The sequence below is a fragment of the Gigantopelta aegis genome, chromosome 1 (genome assembly GCF_016097555.1).
Source record: "Gigantopelta aegis isolate Gae_Host chromosome 1, Gae_host_genome, whole genome shotgun sequence".
Lineage (NCBI taxonomy): Eukaryota > Metazoa > Mollusca > Gastropoda > Neomphalida > Peltospiridae > Gigantopelta > Gigantopelta aegis.
In genome coordinates, this window is record NC_054699.1 from 34,048,784 (window position 1) to 34,066,108 (window position 17,325).

The 17,325-nt window shown below is 39.8% G+C and overlaps 1 protein-coding gene across 1 annotated transcript in view; it reads right to left on the reverse strand.

Moving 5' to 3' along the window:
• Positions 1-1,846: 1,846 nt before the first annotated feature.
• LOC121367835 overlaps positions 1,847-17,325 on the reverse strand; it is a 31,918-nt gene continuing 16,439 nt past the window's right edge. The window contains exons 2-3 of the mRNA XM_041492234.1: positions 3,405-3,537; positions 1,847-2,139 (exon numbers count right to left, since the gene is read on the reverse strand). Coding sequence (XP_041348168.1) covers positions 1,895-2,139; positions 3,405-3,537 — 378 coding nt within the window. The 3' untranslated portion in view covers positions 1,847-1,894. The remainder of the gene's footprint in view (positions 2,140-3,404; positions 3,538-17,325) is intronic.

Sequence of the window (17,325 nt, forward strand, 5' to 3'; positions counted from 1 at the left end):
TCTCGGCACGGACAACAACTTCTAGACGCCTTTTTGCCTGTAATACAAATCAGGTGATGTTTAATTAAGTTCCAAGTGTATATAATAATTTCTTCTTACACGTGAAGCATCTTGAAATTTCACTCGTCTAAATCTGGGGGCGGGACGTAGCACCGCGGTAAAGCGCTCGCTTGATGCGCGATCGATCTAGGATCGATTCCCGTCGGTGGGCCCATTAGGCTGTTTCTCGTTTCAGCCAATGCTCCATAACTGGTGTAACAAAGGCCGTGGTATGTACTATCCTGTCTGTGGGATGGTACATATAAAAGATCCCTTGCTGCTAATCGAAAAGAGTAGACCATGAGGTGGCGACAGCGGGTTTCCTATCTCAAGGTCTGTGTGGTCCTTAACCATATGTTCGACGCCATATAACCGTAAATAAAATGTGTTGAGTGCGTCGTTAAATAAAACATTTCCTTCCTCTAAATTTGATTATCAACGGACACGGCACGGCTACGGCCTCCACAAATCCAAAATATTGGACTTGTGTACTCGAGAGCCAAACTCGACCCAGACCCGAGTACCCGACACTTACATTAGATGATAATAAGACTAAGGAATAAGTAAAAAGCATTATACATCTTAATTCCAGCACTCCACACATTCGGCTTTTGTTTTCCCGCCATGTCTCATAGCCCTGTAATGTAACCGATGGCGGCAAGCATGTGGCAAAGTGACGTAAAAATAGTATTAAATGAGAGTGGTCGTCCTTGTACGGGCACTTGAGTCCTGTGAATGGACTCGAGTCTTGCTGTTACATATTATATACTAAAACAACAGTACTTTCGTTCCAGACGGTAACCCACGACTGATACATGAAAGGCCGTGGTAAGTACTATCCTGTATGTGAGATGATACATATAAAAGATTTCTTTCTGCTAATCGAAAAGTGGGTTTTCTCTCTAATTATCAATGTGGTCCTTGACCATATGTTCAACGCCATATATCCGTAGTTAAAATATGTTAAATGCGTCATTAAATAAAACATTTCTTTCTTTCTGCAAAGAGTTTCTTTCGTTGTTCACTCGACATCGCGATATAAACGTCCGGCACGCAGTAGTTAAGCTGTATCCTAACCGGCCGTGAGCAATTATTTTAGAAATCATCGATTTCAATCGCCGTATCCTAACTGGACGCGTGCGACGCGACATGTTTATCCGTCGCGTCGCACGCGTCCGGTTAGGATACGGCGATTCAAATCAATGATTTGTAAAATAATCGCTCGCATCGCTCGCGGCCGGTTAGGATACAGCTTCACTCGTTCAACAGCGTGCTGGGGTGCTGTTAAACACATGCCTTTGATGTGGGCCATCGTTAGAAGTCTCTCTCTCTCTCTCTCTCTCTCTCTCTCTCTCTCTCTCTCTCTCTCTCTCTCTCTCTCTCTCTCTCTCATAGGCGTACGGAGGCATCCAGACTTTTGCCCGAATTAAACGAAAATTATTCAAATTAGGATTACTACCAAACGAATATATTGGTTTTCAATTGAATTACTACACATTTTTACATGGATTATAACTAATATTATGAGTAGAATGATGAAAAATGTATGGTGAACAATATTTCAGGCTAGCTCAGTTTGCCCGAATATGTTGACCGATCCCAACATATGTGTGTGTGTGTGTGTGTGTGTGTGTGTGTGTGTGTTGTTATATTATTATTTATAGAGAGAAGGTTGGGGAAAGAGAATGAAGCAAAGGACCTTATAGTCTATCAACCGTGGGACACTGGTTGGAACGGGAAGGAATCCTTGTGAATGCTGTGTCGTCTAAGCTAAATCCCACGTTCAAAAGCGAGAAAGTAAAAGAGCACCATTGTAACTTGTTTTATTGACCCAGTTTTCACACACACTGGTTAATTAACTCCTTGGCGGTTGTGTCGGACGGTTGTCGACCTCACACACGTATCGCCCGGGGGCGAGGATTTTTCTCTTTTTCTCCCAGCCCTTTACGCCTCGTTTCCCGACTGTAGGTTTTTCATCCGGGTAGTAGTGGCAGTACAGACCAGGGCCACACCCACACGAGCCAAATATCCTCCATGCGCCTGCGCAGGTGTCATTCACGCGCAGGTAGTTGGTACAAGCGCTTGAAGATTTGGAGATACCTGCAAACGTGATGGTTATACTAATTTTGTTATACCAGCTCACACAACAGGTTTTCAAGAATTTTATTGTACTAGCTCACACACCAATTTATAAGAATTTTATTATACTATCGTGTTGGCCTATAACAGGTTATAGGAATTTTATTAAACTAGCTCGCACGTTATGCTAATTTTATTGCATTAGCTCGCTCAACAGGTTATACTAATTTTATTACACTAGCTCACACAACAGGTTATACAAATTTACTAGCTTACATAGCAAGTTATACTAGTTCTATTGTACCAACTTATGCACTAGGATATATTAATTTTTAGTTTCCTAGTTTACATATACGAAGTTTATATTACCAGCTGACGCAGAAAGTTCTGCTAGTTCACACAACAGATTATATGAATATTATTATGCCAGATGACACAACATATATGATATGAATTTATAACTGGTATATTAGGTCAGACAATAAATTTATTATACTATCTCATACAAAAGGTTAAAAGCATTTTGTTAAACTAACTTACAGCAGGCTATATAGAAAATAACTAGTTAATGACGTCGGATATCGGCTTTATCCTGTAACGGTAAGAATGGGAAATTCCGCGTGGCTCCGCCGAGTGGAATTTCTTATTCGGCCTGAACTGGATAAAGCTGATATCCGACGTCATTAACTAGTTAGTATCTTTATCCTGCAGACCATAAAAATTAAGGGGGAAAGCTATTACTTCTGTTATTTCAGCCACATTGTACGATGACCTTGAGGTCAAATAAGCGATTTTGGAATGTAGCTATGAGTGACGTCAAAAGTCATATCCTGCTAGTAGCAGAATATGACTTTGCTTTATCCGTCATCATATTCTGTCAATAGAAACGGTGGTTGCAGGATAAATGAATTGAGATATACTACCTTACAAAAGATGTATATTCTACTATCTCACAATTTAGGTTATACAGACTTTATTGGACTCGCTCACACAGCATGGTGTGCGAATGTACGTCATTCAGGTACACACCAATCAAAGATCGACTGGTCATTAATTTTCAATTCAGTCCCTAGACAGACGCTATGTATGTGTGATGCCTCGAGAGCTAGACGTGCGTGCGTGCGTGCGTGTTTGTGTGTGTATGTGCAATACCCGCCGCAAATGATATTATGCCAAAATAAATCAAACGGTGTATAAAACATATGTCCAAAAAATGGATGCGCACCCCCTGTATCCTCCCTGTGAATGAGCCCTTGTTAGGAATAATTTGATAAACAAAACAGCACCTGGAGCGAATCTTTTGCTCATTATGATTTGTCCGGTGTTTATAATGCAGCACTGTTCCGGACTGCAGTCTGAGTCTGTAGTGCAAGATTGCATGTTGGGGAGTAACTTTGATTCTGCTGTCACCAACGCAACCTGTAATAATACGTGTCCAAGTTAATAGCAGACATGGTTAATGGGATTACGGGATGGGGAGTATGCATGATGGTAGTCAAGTCATTTATGTGGCAGGCCTGATAAGTATTAGCCCTAATTTCCTAAACTCTCTTAAGCATCATTATATCATCCTAGAAAGTATGTTTACAAGTTGCACTGCGAAGTAGTAATCATGAATTAAAAGTGTGTTTTGTTTAACGACACCACTGGAGCACAGATTTATTAATCATCGACTATTGGATGTCAAACATTTGGTACATTTTTCCATTAGTAGCAAGGGATCTTTTATATGCACCATCCCACAGACAGGATAGCACATACCACGGCCTTTTATATGCCAGTCGTGGTACACTTGCTGGAAAGAGAAATATCCCAACTGGCCACCGACAAGGATCGATTTTAGACCGATTGCGCATTAGCCGAGAGTTAAACATACCACTGGGCTACGTCCCGCCCTTTGTGTGAATTAGGGACGGCACGGGATGTAGCCCCTGGTAAAGTTCTCGCTTGATGCGCTGTCGGTCTGGGATCGACCCCCGTCGGTGGGCCCATTGGGTTATTTCTCGTCCCGGCCAGTGCACCACGACTGATATATCAAAGGTCGTGGTATGTGCTATTTTGTCTGTGGGATGGTGCATATGAAAGATCCCTTGCTACTATAGTCCTGTTCAATTGTTTAGACCCTAAGTGTTTTGCAAATTTTACGTTTAATTCCTATTCAATCCTTGTTTTATTACATTTGCATGAAAACAAACCCAAACCTCGACATGTTTTATATACAATTCATCATCTAAAATGCACGAAGTTGACTTATTTCAATTTTATAAAAATATCTGTATATTTCTGTTTGGATTTGTTTTCATGCAAATGTAAAGAAAACAAGGATTGAATAGGAATTAAACGTAACATTTGCAAAACACTTAGGGTCTAAACAAACTGAACAGGACTATAGTGGGAAAATGTAGCGGGTTTCCTCTTTAAGACTATTATGTCAAAATTACCAAATGTTTGACATCCAATAGCCGATGATTAATAAATCAATGTGCTCTAGTGGTGTCGTTACACAAAACAAACTTTTAAACTCTACGACTATATGTCAAAATTACCAAATGCCCCTGATTAATACATCAATGTTCTCTGGTGGTGTCATTAAATAAAATAAACTTTTTAAGCCACCATACCTCTCGTGTAATGTAATGTTTCGCAATTGGCACATCGAAGGTCATGGTACGAGGTATCCTATCTGTGACGTGTGTATGTGTGTGTGTGTGTCAATTAGGTAACCATACCTCTCGTGTAATGTAATGTTTCGCAATTGGCACATCGAAGGTCATGGTACGAGGTATCCTATCTGTGACGTGTGTATGTGTGTGTGTGTGTCAATTAGGTAACCATACCTCTCGTGTAATGTAATATTTCGCAATTGGCACGAAGGTCGAAGGTCATCTGTGAGTACGAGGTATCTCTATCTGTGACGTGTATCCTATCTGTGACGTGTGTATGTGTGTGTGTGTGTGTGTCAATTAGGTCACCATACCTCTCGTGTAATGTAATATTTCGCAATTGGCACATCGAAGGTCATAGTACGAGGTATCCTATCTGTGACGTGTGTATGTGCACATGATGCACCAACACGTTAAAGGCTCAGACTCGAGTTTCAATCCGTGAAAATGGACACCAAGTTTGGTTAATCCACAAACCTGTAACTCATTTAGATATAGTTACAATACAGAGAAACAAGAGTCTGTGACATTGCAACATACTTAAAACAGGTGATTTCGACTAGCCGTTACTTCTCAGGGGTAATCGACAAACTTGTAATACATTTGAATAAAGTTATAATAAAATGAAACTAAAGTCTGTGGTGTTTAAATGTGGAAATACTAAACTAGGTTCCGTCGCTTTAAGAAGTTTGTTTTGTTTAACGACACCACTGGACATTGATTAATTAATCATCGACTATTGGATGTCAAACATTTTGTAATTCTGACACAGTCTTAGAGAGGAAACTCGCTACATTTTCCCGTCACTTTAAGATCAACAGAGACCTTTCGACTGTAATTACATATTAAATATACATTTCTAAATAAAATATTAGTGGTTGTATATTAAACGTGTTGTATATTAAACGTCAAATTTCATTTTATTTTTTAATACATGTTTTCGTACGTTACATACAAATATTAGGACGATGAGAAACACATTGAATACCGAATACTACTCGCTACAAAATTGTATATATCCAATTAATGTTCAAGCACGCTGTCCTGGACACACACCTCAACTAGCTGGACTGTCTATCCAGGACAGTGGGTTAGTTGTTAATGGTTAGTGGTTAGTGAGAGAGAAGAGAGTGTAGTGGCCTTACACCTACTGATCGAGTCGTTAAAACTAGCTGGACTGTCTATCCAGGACAGTGGGTTAGTTGTTAATTGTTAGTGGTTAGTGAGAGAGAAGAGAGTGTAGTGGCCTTACACCTACTGATCGAGTTGTTAAAACTAGCTGGACTGTCTATCCAGGACAGTGGGTTAGTTGTTAATTGTTAGTGGTTAGTGAGAGAGAAGAGAGTGTAGTGGCCTTACACCTACTGATCGAGTTGTTAAAACTAGCTGGACTGTCTATCCAGGACAGTGGGTTAGTTGTTAATTGTTAGTGGTTAGTGAGAGAGAAGAGAGTGTAGTGGCCTTACACCTACTGATCGAGTTGTTAAAACTAGCTGGACTGTCTATCCAGGACAGTGGGTTAGTTGTTAATTGTTAGTGGTTAGTGAGAGAGAAGAGAGTGTAGTGGCCTTACACCTACTGATCGAGTTGTTAAAACTAGCTGGACTGTCTATCCAGGACAGTGGGTTAGTTGTTAATTGTTAGTGGTTAGTGAGAGAGAAGAGAGTGTAGTGGCCTTACACCTACTGATCGAGTTGTTAAAACTCGCTGGACTGTCTATCCAGGACAGTGGGTTAGTTGTTAATTGTTAGTGGTTAGTGAGAGAGAAGAGAGTGTAGTGGCCTTACACCTACTGATCGAGTTGTTAACCAACACACACCTCAACTAGCTGGACTGTCTATCCAGGACAGTGGGTTAGTTGTTAATTGTTAGTGGTTAGTGAGAGAGAAGAGAGTGTAGTGGCCTTACACCTACTGATCGAGTTGTTAAAACTAGCTGGACTGTCTATCCAGGACAGTGGGTTAGTTGTTAATTGTTAGTGGTTAGTGAGAGAGAAGAGAGTGTAGTGGCCTTACACCTACTGATCGAGTTGTTAAAACTAGCTGGACTGTCTATCCAGGACAGTGGGTTAGTTGTTAATTGTTAGTGGTTAGTGAGAGAGAAGAGAGTGTAGTGGCCTTACACCTACTGATCGAGTTGTTAAAACTAGCTGGACTGTCTATCCAGGACAGTGGGTTAGTTGTTAATTGTTAGTGGTTAGTGAGAGAGAAGAGAGTGTAGTGGCCTTACACCTACTGATCGAGTTGTTAAAACTAGCTGGACTGTCTATCCAGGACAGTGGGTTAGTTGTTAATTGTTAGTGGTTAGTGAGAGAGAAGAGAGTGTAGTGGCCTTACACCTACTGATCGAGTTGTTAAAACTAGCTGGACTGTCTATCCAGGACAGTGGGTTAGTTGTTAATTGTTAGTGGTTAGTGAGAGAGAAGAGAGTGTAGTGGCCTTACACCTACTGATCGAGTTGTTAAAACTAGCTGGACTGTCTATCCAGGACAGTGGGTTAGTTGTTAATTGTTAGTGGTTAGTGAGAGAGAAGAGAGTGTAGTGGCCTTACACCTACTGATCGAGTTGTTAAAACTAGCTGGACTGTCTATCCAGGACAGTGGGTTAGTTTTTAATTGTTAGTGGTTAGTGAGAGAGAAGAGAGTGTAGTGGCCTTACACCTACTGATCGAGTTGTTAAAACTAGCTGGACTGTCTATCCAGGACAGTGGGTTAGTTGTTAATTGTTAGTGGTTAGTGAGAGAGAAGAGAGTGTAGTGGCCTTACACCTACTGATCGAGTTGTTAAAACTAGCTGGACTGTCTATCCAGGACAGTGGGTTAGTTGTTAATTGTTAGTGGTTAGTGAGAGAGAAGAGAGTGTAGTGGCCTTACACCTACTGATCGAGTTGTTAAAACTAGCTGGACTGTCTATCCAGGACAGTGGGTTAGTTGTTAATTGTTAGTGGTTAGTGAGAGAGAAGAGAGTGTAGTGGCCTTACACCTACTGATCGAGTTGTTAAAACTCGCTGGACTGTCTATCCAGGACAGTGGGTTAGTTGTTAATTGTTAGTGGTTAGTGAGAGAGAAGAGAGTGTAGTGGCCTTACACCTACTGATCGAGTTGTTAACCAACACACACCTCAACTAGCTGGACTGTCTATCCAGGACAGTGGGTTAGTTGTTAATTGTTAGTGGTTAGTGAGAGAGAAGAGAGTGTAGTGGCCTTACACCTACTGATCGAGTTGTTAAAACTAGCTGGACTGTCTATCCAGGACAGTGGGTTAGTTGTTAATTGTTAGTGGTTAGTGAGAGAGAAGAGAGTGTAGTGGCCTTACACCTACTGATCGAGTTGTTAAAACTAGCTGGACTGTCTATCCAGGACAGTGGGTTAGTTGTTAATTGTTAGTGGTTAGTGAGAGAGAAGAGAGTGTAGTGGCCTTACACCTACTGATCGAGTTGTTAAAACTAGCTGGACTGTCTATCCAGGACAGTGGGTTAGTTGTTAATTGTTAGTGGTTAGTGAGAGAGAAGAGAGTGTAGTGGCCTTACACCTACTGATCGAGTTGTTAAAACTAGCTGGACTGTCTATCCAGGACAGTGGGTTAGTTGTTAATTGTTAGTGGTTAGTGAGAGAGAAGAGAGTGTAGTGGCCTTACACCTACTGATCGAGTTGTTAAAACTAGCTGGACTGTCTATCCAGGACAGTGGGTTAGTTGTTAATTGTTAGTGGTTAGTGAGAGAGAAGAGAGTGTAGTGGCCTTACACCTACTGATCGAGTTGTTAAAACTAGCTGGACTGTCTATCCAGGACAGTGGGTTAGTTGTTAATTGTTAGTGGTTAGTGAGAGAGAAGAGAGTGTAGTGGCCTTACACCTACTGATCGAGTTGTTAAAACTAGCTGGACTGTCTATCCAGGACAGTGGGTTAGATGTTAATTGTTAGTGGTTAGTGAGAGAGAAGAGAGTGTAGTGGCCTTACACCTACTGATCGAGTTGTTAAAACTATCTGGACTGTCTATCCAGGACAGTGGGTTAGTTGTTAATTGTTAGTGGTTAGTGAGAGAGAAGAGAGTGTAGTGGCCTTACACCTACTGATCGAGTTGTTAAAACTAGCTCTGGGTGCGAGTCGGTACACCTGTAGCATTTAATTTGCACTTCCCAAGAATATGCACTCCCCAGTCATTATTATACGTATAATTTGCACTCCCCCAGTTATTATTATACGTATAATACGCACTCCCCTTGAATTATTTGCACTCCCCTAGTTATTATTATACATATAATATGCACTCACCACAACTATATTTAAATACTGAATACATTGCTGTTACTGTTACTTTATTAACGTGCCTATATCCAAAAGAGGTACAGGCACGTCAATCCCACGTCCAGTATCTGGCAAGGTCAGTGGTTGAGCATCGGACAGAAGGTATTTAATTAATAGGGTCAATTTTGACTTTATACTACAATGGAATGGCTTAATTCAGAAGGCTTGTCTAAAAATTATGAATATGACAACTAATTCCTAATATTACAAAACATTTTCGACGGGCGGTCCAAATAAAGAAATTTGGCCTTGAACCAAAAACAAAATATAAATAAAAAATAACGTTATGTTAGGTTATGTGTATAATAATGAATGGGGAGTGCAGATGATGTGTATAGCAATGAATGAATAGTGTAGGTTATGTGTATAATAATGAATGGGTAGTGCAGATGATGTGTATAGCAATGAATGAGTAGTGTAGGTTGTGTGTATAATAATGAATGCGTAGTGCAGATGATGTGTATAGCAATGAATGAGTAGTGCAGGTTATGTGTATAATGATGAATGGGTGGTGCAGATGATTGGTATAGCAATAAATGAGTAGTGTAGGTTATGTGTATAATAATGAATGATGAGTGGAGATTATATGTATAATAATGGATGTTGAGGGTAGGTTACATATATAATAATGAATATGGGGTTTAGAGTATGTGTATAATAATGAATGGGTAGTGTAGATTATATGTCTAATAATGAACATGGAGTATAGACTTAATACTAATAGACACCACTAGAGCACACCAATTATCGAATATAGGATGTCGAACATTGGTAATTTTGACAGTTTTAGATTTTGTAAACCTGCTATATTTTTCCATTAGTAGATTTTTATGGTGCACTGACTAGAACAAAAAATAACCGATTGGGCCCACCGACGAGGTTCGATCCTTGACCGACCGCGCATCAGGCGAACGCTTTATCCCTTGTGCATCGAGATAATCATGAATGTATACGTTATACATGATACATGATTAGTATCGTTACTTACAACTATAGTATAGATCTATGGCATGTGTATATTATTGTTTTATACGCCGATATTCATATATGTTACTAACATGCACCAAAATTAAGTTAACAATATTTGATTATTCTTATTCTGTTTTGTTAAGTATAATAATTTTCCATTTTGAACGGAAAATCGTTTGCAAGGTTGTCTAAAATTCGCTTTTCTTCCCTTGCATTTCAGATCGTCTACAACTTCCTTTACATAAAAAGTTATAAATGTTTTAAAACAAACAATGGTTGTCAATATCGGATCCCTGATATTAACAAAGAATGCAGGAATGATAATGGGCATACAATGTGGCACTTACAATGTACCTGGGGTAGGGTGGGTCTGAAGTAATGTGTTTTGGTTCTAAAATATGAACCTGTTTAAGACCAAGCTTTGCAATGTTATCTCCACATAATTCATGTCATATTAATCGGAAGTAAGCGAAGCAAGGGATGGGTGAAGAGATTCTGGGATCCATCTGATCACCACACATAATGAGTTATTATTTTTATTCTGCAAATTTACAAGGGTGGATCCAGGAACGTTTTGGCCTCCATGGGTCCGCCCCAGATTCACATACCCATCTAGATTTGCCACTGAGATTTATATCAACTTTTACAAAGTGCACTGGCCATACAAACATAACAAAACACTAAAAAAATATTATTATGTGAGTAATTGAAACATTATTATAGCCTACGTGTAATATAGACTGGGGAGTGTATATTATTCAGAGGGAATGTATATTATGCATATAATATAGACTGGTGGAGTGTATATTAAATGTATAATATGCACTGGGGAGTGCTTATTCTATGTATAACCCTGACTGGAGAGTGCAAATCCAGGGGAGTGCAAATTATAATAGCACAATTATGTCATTTTGCAATGTGTAGGATTTCGCATTAAAACATTGAACTGAACTGGTTTGACTATTTTGATAACGTGTTTACGTAAATTTTAGAGGATCATTGGCTACCGTGGTATATTTGTTAAATTATATGCTTGAAGATAAATTCATTATGCCAAACGAAAATGTCAATAATACGTTTTTGATTTAAAATATTTGGTGTGTGGCTAAAGGCCCCCAGCTCTTCTGCTACGTCGTGCCTGTAAAATGTTACCATATTTTTAGGCACATAACTATGTTTTTAAGTAGGTGTGACTTTCTGTGCACCCGCTTGTTGCGCGATCGGTCTGGGGTCGATCCATGTCGGTGGGCCCATTCGGCTATTTCTCGCTCCATCGAGTGCACCACGACTAGTATATAAAAGGTCGTGGTATGTGTTATCCTGTCTATGGGATGGTGCATATAAAAGATCCCTTGCTACTAAAGGAAACATGTAGCGGGTTTCCCCTTTAAGACTAGACGTCAAAATTACCAAATTTGTGACATCCAATAGCCGATGATTAATAAATCAATGTGCTATAGTGGTGTCGTTAAACATAAAGAAACCATTCATTCATTCATGTGAATGTGAATGCATAAGTAGAAAGTTTGTTTATATATATATATATATATATATATATATACTTAACTCCAAAAGAAACGCGAAAATTTTAAAATATTAAAAAACCCACATTTGAATAAACTATGTACAAATCGATTAAGTTGACCAATAGCCATCTTGTCAGCGTATCCAATTCCACATAACGCATGAAAAAAACGAGTACAGTGTGACGTCACGCGCGTGCTGAAATTGACGACCAAAATCGATCTGGAATGCAAAACGGGTGGATCATGAAAGATGCGAATTGCACGTGAAACACTACCAGGCCTGGGTATAAAAGAAACGCCAGACAGCAATGTTCAACTCATTTTACGAGTAGCGATACAACGATGCCACGACTGATTCCAGACATAGAGCTTTGGGGAATTTGGAGGCCGGAATGGATGCCAGGCAGGTTGCACGTGCTTTCGGTGTCCATGTCTCGACAATCTACCGTCTCATAGACCGATTTCTACAGAACAACAACGTCGTCGACCGTCCACGTAGCGGCCGTCCCAGAGTGACGTCACAGCGCCAGGACCGTTACATCGTCCGAACTCACATGCGTGATCGGTTCGTACGAGCCACCACAACAGCCCGGCAGACAGTGGGAACCCACAACCCCCCGTTTCCTACACCACGGTACGACGTCGTCTGATCGCCATCCATCTGAACTGTCGTCGACCGTACATTGGACAACGTCTCACACAGCGACACCGCCTTGCACGACACAACTGGGCTGTTCTGCATCGACAGTGGCGGAACCGACAGTGGCAGAACATCGTCTTCTCCGACGAAAGCCGCTACTGCTTAGATAGGGCCGACGGTCGTATGAGGGTGTGGAGGCGTCGAGGTGAGCGCTTCACAGATGCGTGTGTTATGGAGAGGGACCGTTGGGGAGGGCCTTCCGTCATGCTGTGGGGTGCCATATCCTGGGGACGTCGTGTACAACCTGTCATCTTCGACAACAACGGCCGAGGACGCGGCAGGGGCGTCACAGCACAGCGCTACATCGACGAAGTGCTCACGCCTGTGGTGGTGCCTTTTTTCGCGGGTCACCGTCAGATGGTTTACCAGCACGACAACGCCAGGCCACACACGGCACGGGCCACCCAGGCATTCCTGGCACAGCACAACATCATCACAATGGACTGGCCAGCTTTAAGCCCGGATCTGAACCCCATCGAGCACTTGTGGGACGAGGTTCAGCGCATGATGAACCAACGCCCTGCTCCCGTGGTGACACAGCAGCAGCTCCGCCAGGCCGTCGTGGACACCTACAACAACGTGCCCAGGGCCTTCATCAGGAACCTCTTCCTCTCCATGGGTAGGAGGTGTGCGGCGGTCATGGCCAGCAATGGCGGACACACCCGCTATTAGTGGACATGTTTGAGTGGCATGTGACGCCATTGAAGAAGCGCCATGGCCTTGACATTTCAAATGACAATGCGACCTCGATTTTTAACATGTCAATAACATGAAATCTCATCTTTACGAATTGTTTAAGTTTTTCATAGAAACGATTATTTTAAGAACTTTGGGACGTATTTCAATGAGTGCACTCAAAACCTCCAATTTACGTATTCGCGTTTCTTTTGGAGTTATATATATATATATATATATATATATATATATTATGTGTACCTATAATTTTGCAATTATTTATTTTATAAACATAATGTTAATACTCAAGCGCGCCATATCTCTAATGTAACCGAATTAGGTGTCAATACGATTTTACGTTATAAAAGTTGTATACAAACATTATATCTCTGTGTATATGTATACATTATGTGCTCAAGGGCCATTAGGTCTAATGCAAATAAAGTTATGTTCATTCATTCGTGGTATTTGTCATTTGTTTCCTTGCACTGGTTTTCAGCTTGGGGTTTAATTAACTTCACAGCTGTGAACAGGTTTAACAAGGTGAACACTTTACTCACTAACCCTGTCCATGTTTCTTTTGATTACTTGCTGTTTTGAGTCAGACGCTTCATTACATATGAACATGGAAAATCTGTCAAAAACTTCTCTTCGAAATGTGAGGTCTGTTTGAAGAAAATTAGGAAACGTGTTTTACTTTACAAAGGTAAAAGTACCTCATAACTTTATTTCAAATGGAATTGTTCAAATGAAATATGTTGTGCCAATTATTATCTTGAGAATACAACCAAAAAAAACCCCACACCAACAGCAACGTTCGATCGGGTATATATGGCTGTATATATCAATATTTAATTGATATAAATGAAATGTATCAATATTTTATTTATACATTTCATTTATACATATATTTGTTTACAATTCATGATTAGATTCTTTGATTGGTATAATATCCGCCCGGTCCCCTCCATTATTATTTTTAGTTAGGGTTGAGGGTTAGGGTTAGGGTTAGGGTTAGGGTTAGGGTTAGGGTTGGGATTATGGCTGGGGTTAGGGCTAGGGTTAGGGTTAGGGGAAGGGGGGACCGGGCGGATATTTTTCCCTTTGATTTTTAGTTTTAGTTTTAATACCAAGTAAAAGTTGATATTGTTTTATTACTATACAATTTATAGAGAACGTCTCATTTCTTATTTTAAACACTAACACTAAACCCAACTTAACACTAACATTAAAACTAACACCTAAACTAACACTAACACTAAAACAAACTTAGCACTAACACTAGCACCTAAACTAATACCAACACCATCACCAACACCAACACCAACACCAACACCATCACCATCACCATCACCATCAACACCACCAACACCAACACCAACACCAACACCAACACCATCACCATCACCATCACCATCACCACCAACACCAACACCAACACCAACACCAACACCAACACCAACACCAACACCACCATCACCATCACCATCACCATCACCACCAACACCAACACCAACACCAACACCAACACCAACACCACCAACACCAACACCAACACCAACACCATCACCATCAACACCACCATCAACACCACCAACACCAACACACCAACACCAACACCAACACCAACACCAACACCATCACCATCACCACCACCACCACCACCAACACCAACACCAACACCAACACCAACACCAACACCAACACCATCACCATCACCATCACCATCACCACCAACACCAACACCAACACCAACACCAACACCACCAACACCAACACCAACACCAACACCAACACCAACACCAACACCAACACCAACACCATCACCATCACCATCACCATCACCATCAACACCATCACCATCACCAACACTAACACTAACATTAACACTAAACCAAACTTGCACTAACACTAACACTGGCACTAACACCTAAACTAACACTAACACTAAAACAAACTTAGCACTAACACTAGCACCTAAACTAATACCAACACCAACACTAAACCAAACTTGCACTAACACTAAAACAAACTTAGCACTAGCACTAACACTAACACTAAACCAAACTTGCACTAACACTAACACTAAAACAAACTTAGCACTAACACTAGCACCTAAACTAATACCAACACCAACACTAAACCAAACTTGCACTAACACTAAAACAAACTTAGCACTAGCACTAACACTAACACTAAACCAAACTTGCACTAACACTAACACTAAAACAAACTTAGCACTAGCACTAACACTAACACTAAACCAAACTTGCACTAACACTAACACTAAAACAAACTTAGCACTAACACTAGCACCTAAACTAATACCAACACCAACACTAAACCAAACTTGCACTAACACTAAAACAAACTTAGCACTAGCACTAACACTAACACTAAAACAAACGTAGCACTAGCACTAACACTAACACTAAACCAAACTTGCACTAACACTAACACTAAAACAAACTTAGCACTAACACTAACACTAGCACCTAAATTAGCACCAACACTAACACTAAACCAAACTTGCACTAACACTAACACCTAAACTAACACTAACACTAAAACAAACTTAGCACTAACACTAACACTAGCACCTAAATTAGCACCAACACTAACACTAAACCAAACTTGCACTAACACTAACACCTAAACTAACACTAACACTAACACTAAAACAAACTTAGCACTAACACGAACACCTAAACTAACACTAACACCAACACTAACACCAAACCTAAACTTTATACTAACGTTTTTTAACACTTTATGCTAATAATAATATTCTTAACACTGCTAACAATAATACGTTTAACCTTTAATACTAACACTAACAATAACACTGATAACACTAACACATTAACACATATTAATACTTAACAGTAACACTAACACTGGTAACACAAACATTTTAACACGAACACGTCTAACACTAAACATCTTAATACTAACACGGTTAACACCGAACCCAGACCACCACCACCTTAAATAAACCTACCGGTAACTAACTTAAAGTAAATTATACGAAATTACAACCTGTTTGCGATATGGTTGTGTTAACTATGAATAGGGCCTACCATCTTGTTGTTAATGTTTTGATATTTGCTTTCTCATACTACACAACGAATGTTAGTCTTATTTCAGATCTTTGCAAGATGTCTCAATCAGTGCAACAACCAGCTCATCATGAATAAAGTTTGTTTAGAAATCGGTTTTATTGCATAAAGAAATAGCTTCAGCACTGGTAACCAAGGTTTTCTAAGCTGTTGTACACTTTTTATACTGTGATTTTCTCTCTCCTTTTTCCCCACCTATTCTTTCTCTATTCAAAAACTGACAGACACCTAGCAAAAACGAAAGCCCATAATTTTAAAAAATGTTTCAGAGAAGTATAATATATTTGTACAAATGTATAATAAATGTGGGTTTTTTACCAATGATACAACAATTCAGCTGTAAACATGCTATTTCAGATATATTACTGAGAACACCAATTCAAGAACAAGGTCGGCAGTCATTAAACAAGACCAATGTTGCTGAACTGATTTCACTATGATCTTCCAGGTGGGTGTTATTGATGACTAATATATTTTACAAACCAGTGTGATACATCTGTCAAACGTTCATTCCTTTATAAATATATATTGAAAAGGATTATTTTACAGGTAGTACTAAACGAAATGACTTCCGGCTGGGTCAAAGTTCGAGGTGCACCGAACTTTTGATAGAGAAGTGAACACCACAAGTCCTGTGATTGGTTATAAATGTGAGTGTGTTGGTTGTAAAAAATAATAGTTTCATCTGGGTAAAAAAAATGTGCAATTTTATTTCATCTAGTACCAATGTGTCAATTAGCCTTGTGCTTGAAACATGTATGGGGTACCTGTAAAGAAAAGTACTCGAATTTTGTGCGAAACTAGTGTAGTCATAGACGCTACCCGTTATCTCAAAAACGAGCAGCTTGACCCCCATTTTTTTCTGATTCACTTTAAGTGTAAGGGGTGGTAGTATTTATATCCGTGGCGTTTATGTCGGCTGATACGTTGCAGGTAGGAGTTTTAGCCACATATGTTACTATTGTCGTCTATGGGATTTGATTTGGTAGTATATACCCTACAATAGTGTCTAATGGAACCTATCCAAGCTTTAAAAAGTGCATTACATAGAGAATAATACATGAGTGGCCGTTAGATACCATTTATCTCACAACGAGTTGTTTTAAAATGTATGTAACGAGCTAAAGCGAGTTTGATACGTTTTTAAACAACGAGTTGTGAGATAAATGTTATCTAACCGACACGAATGTATTATTCTATTTCTTACATATCCTCAAAAAACAGGTTTTAAGCAAATTTTAACATCTTTTTC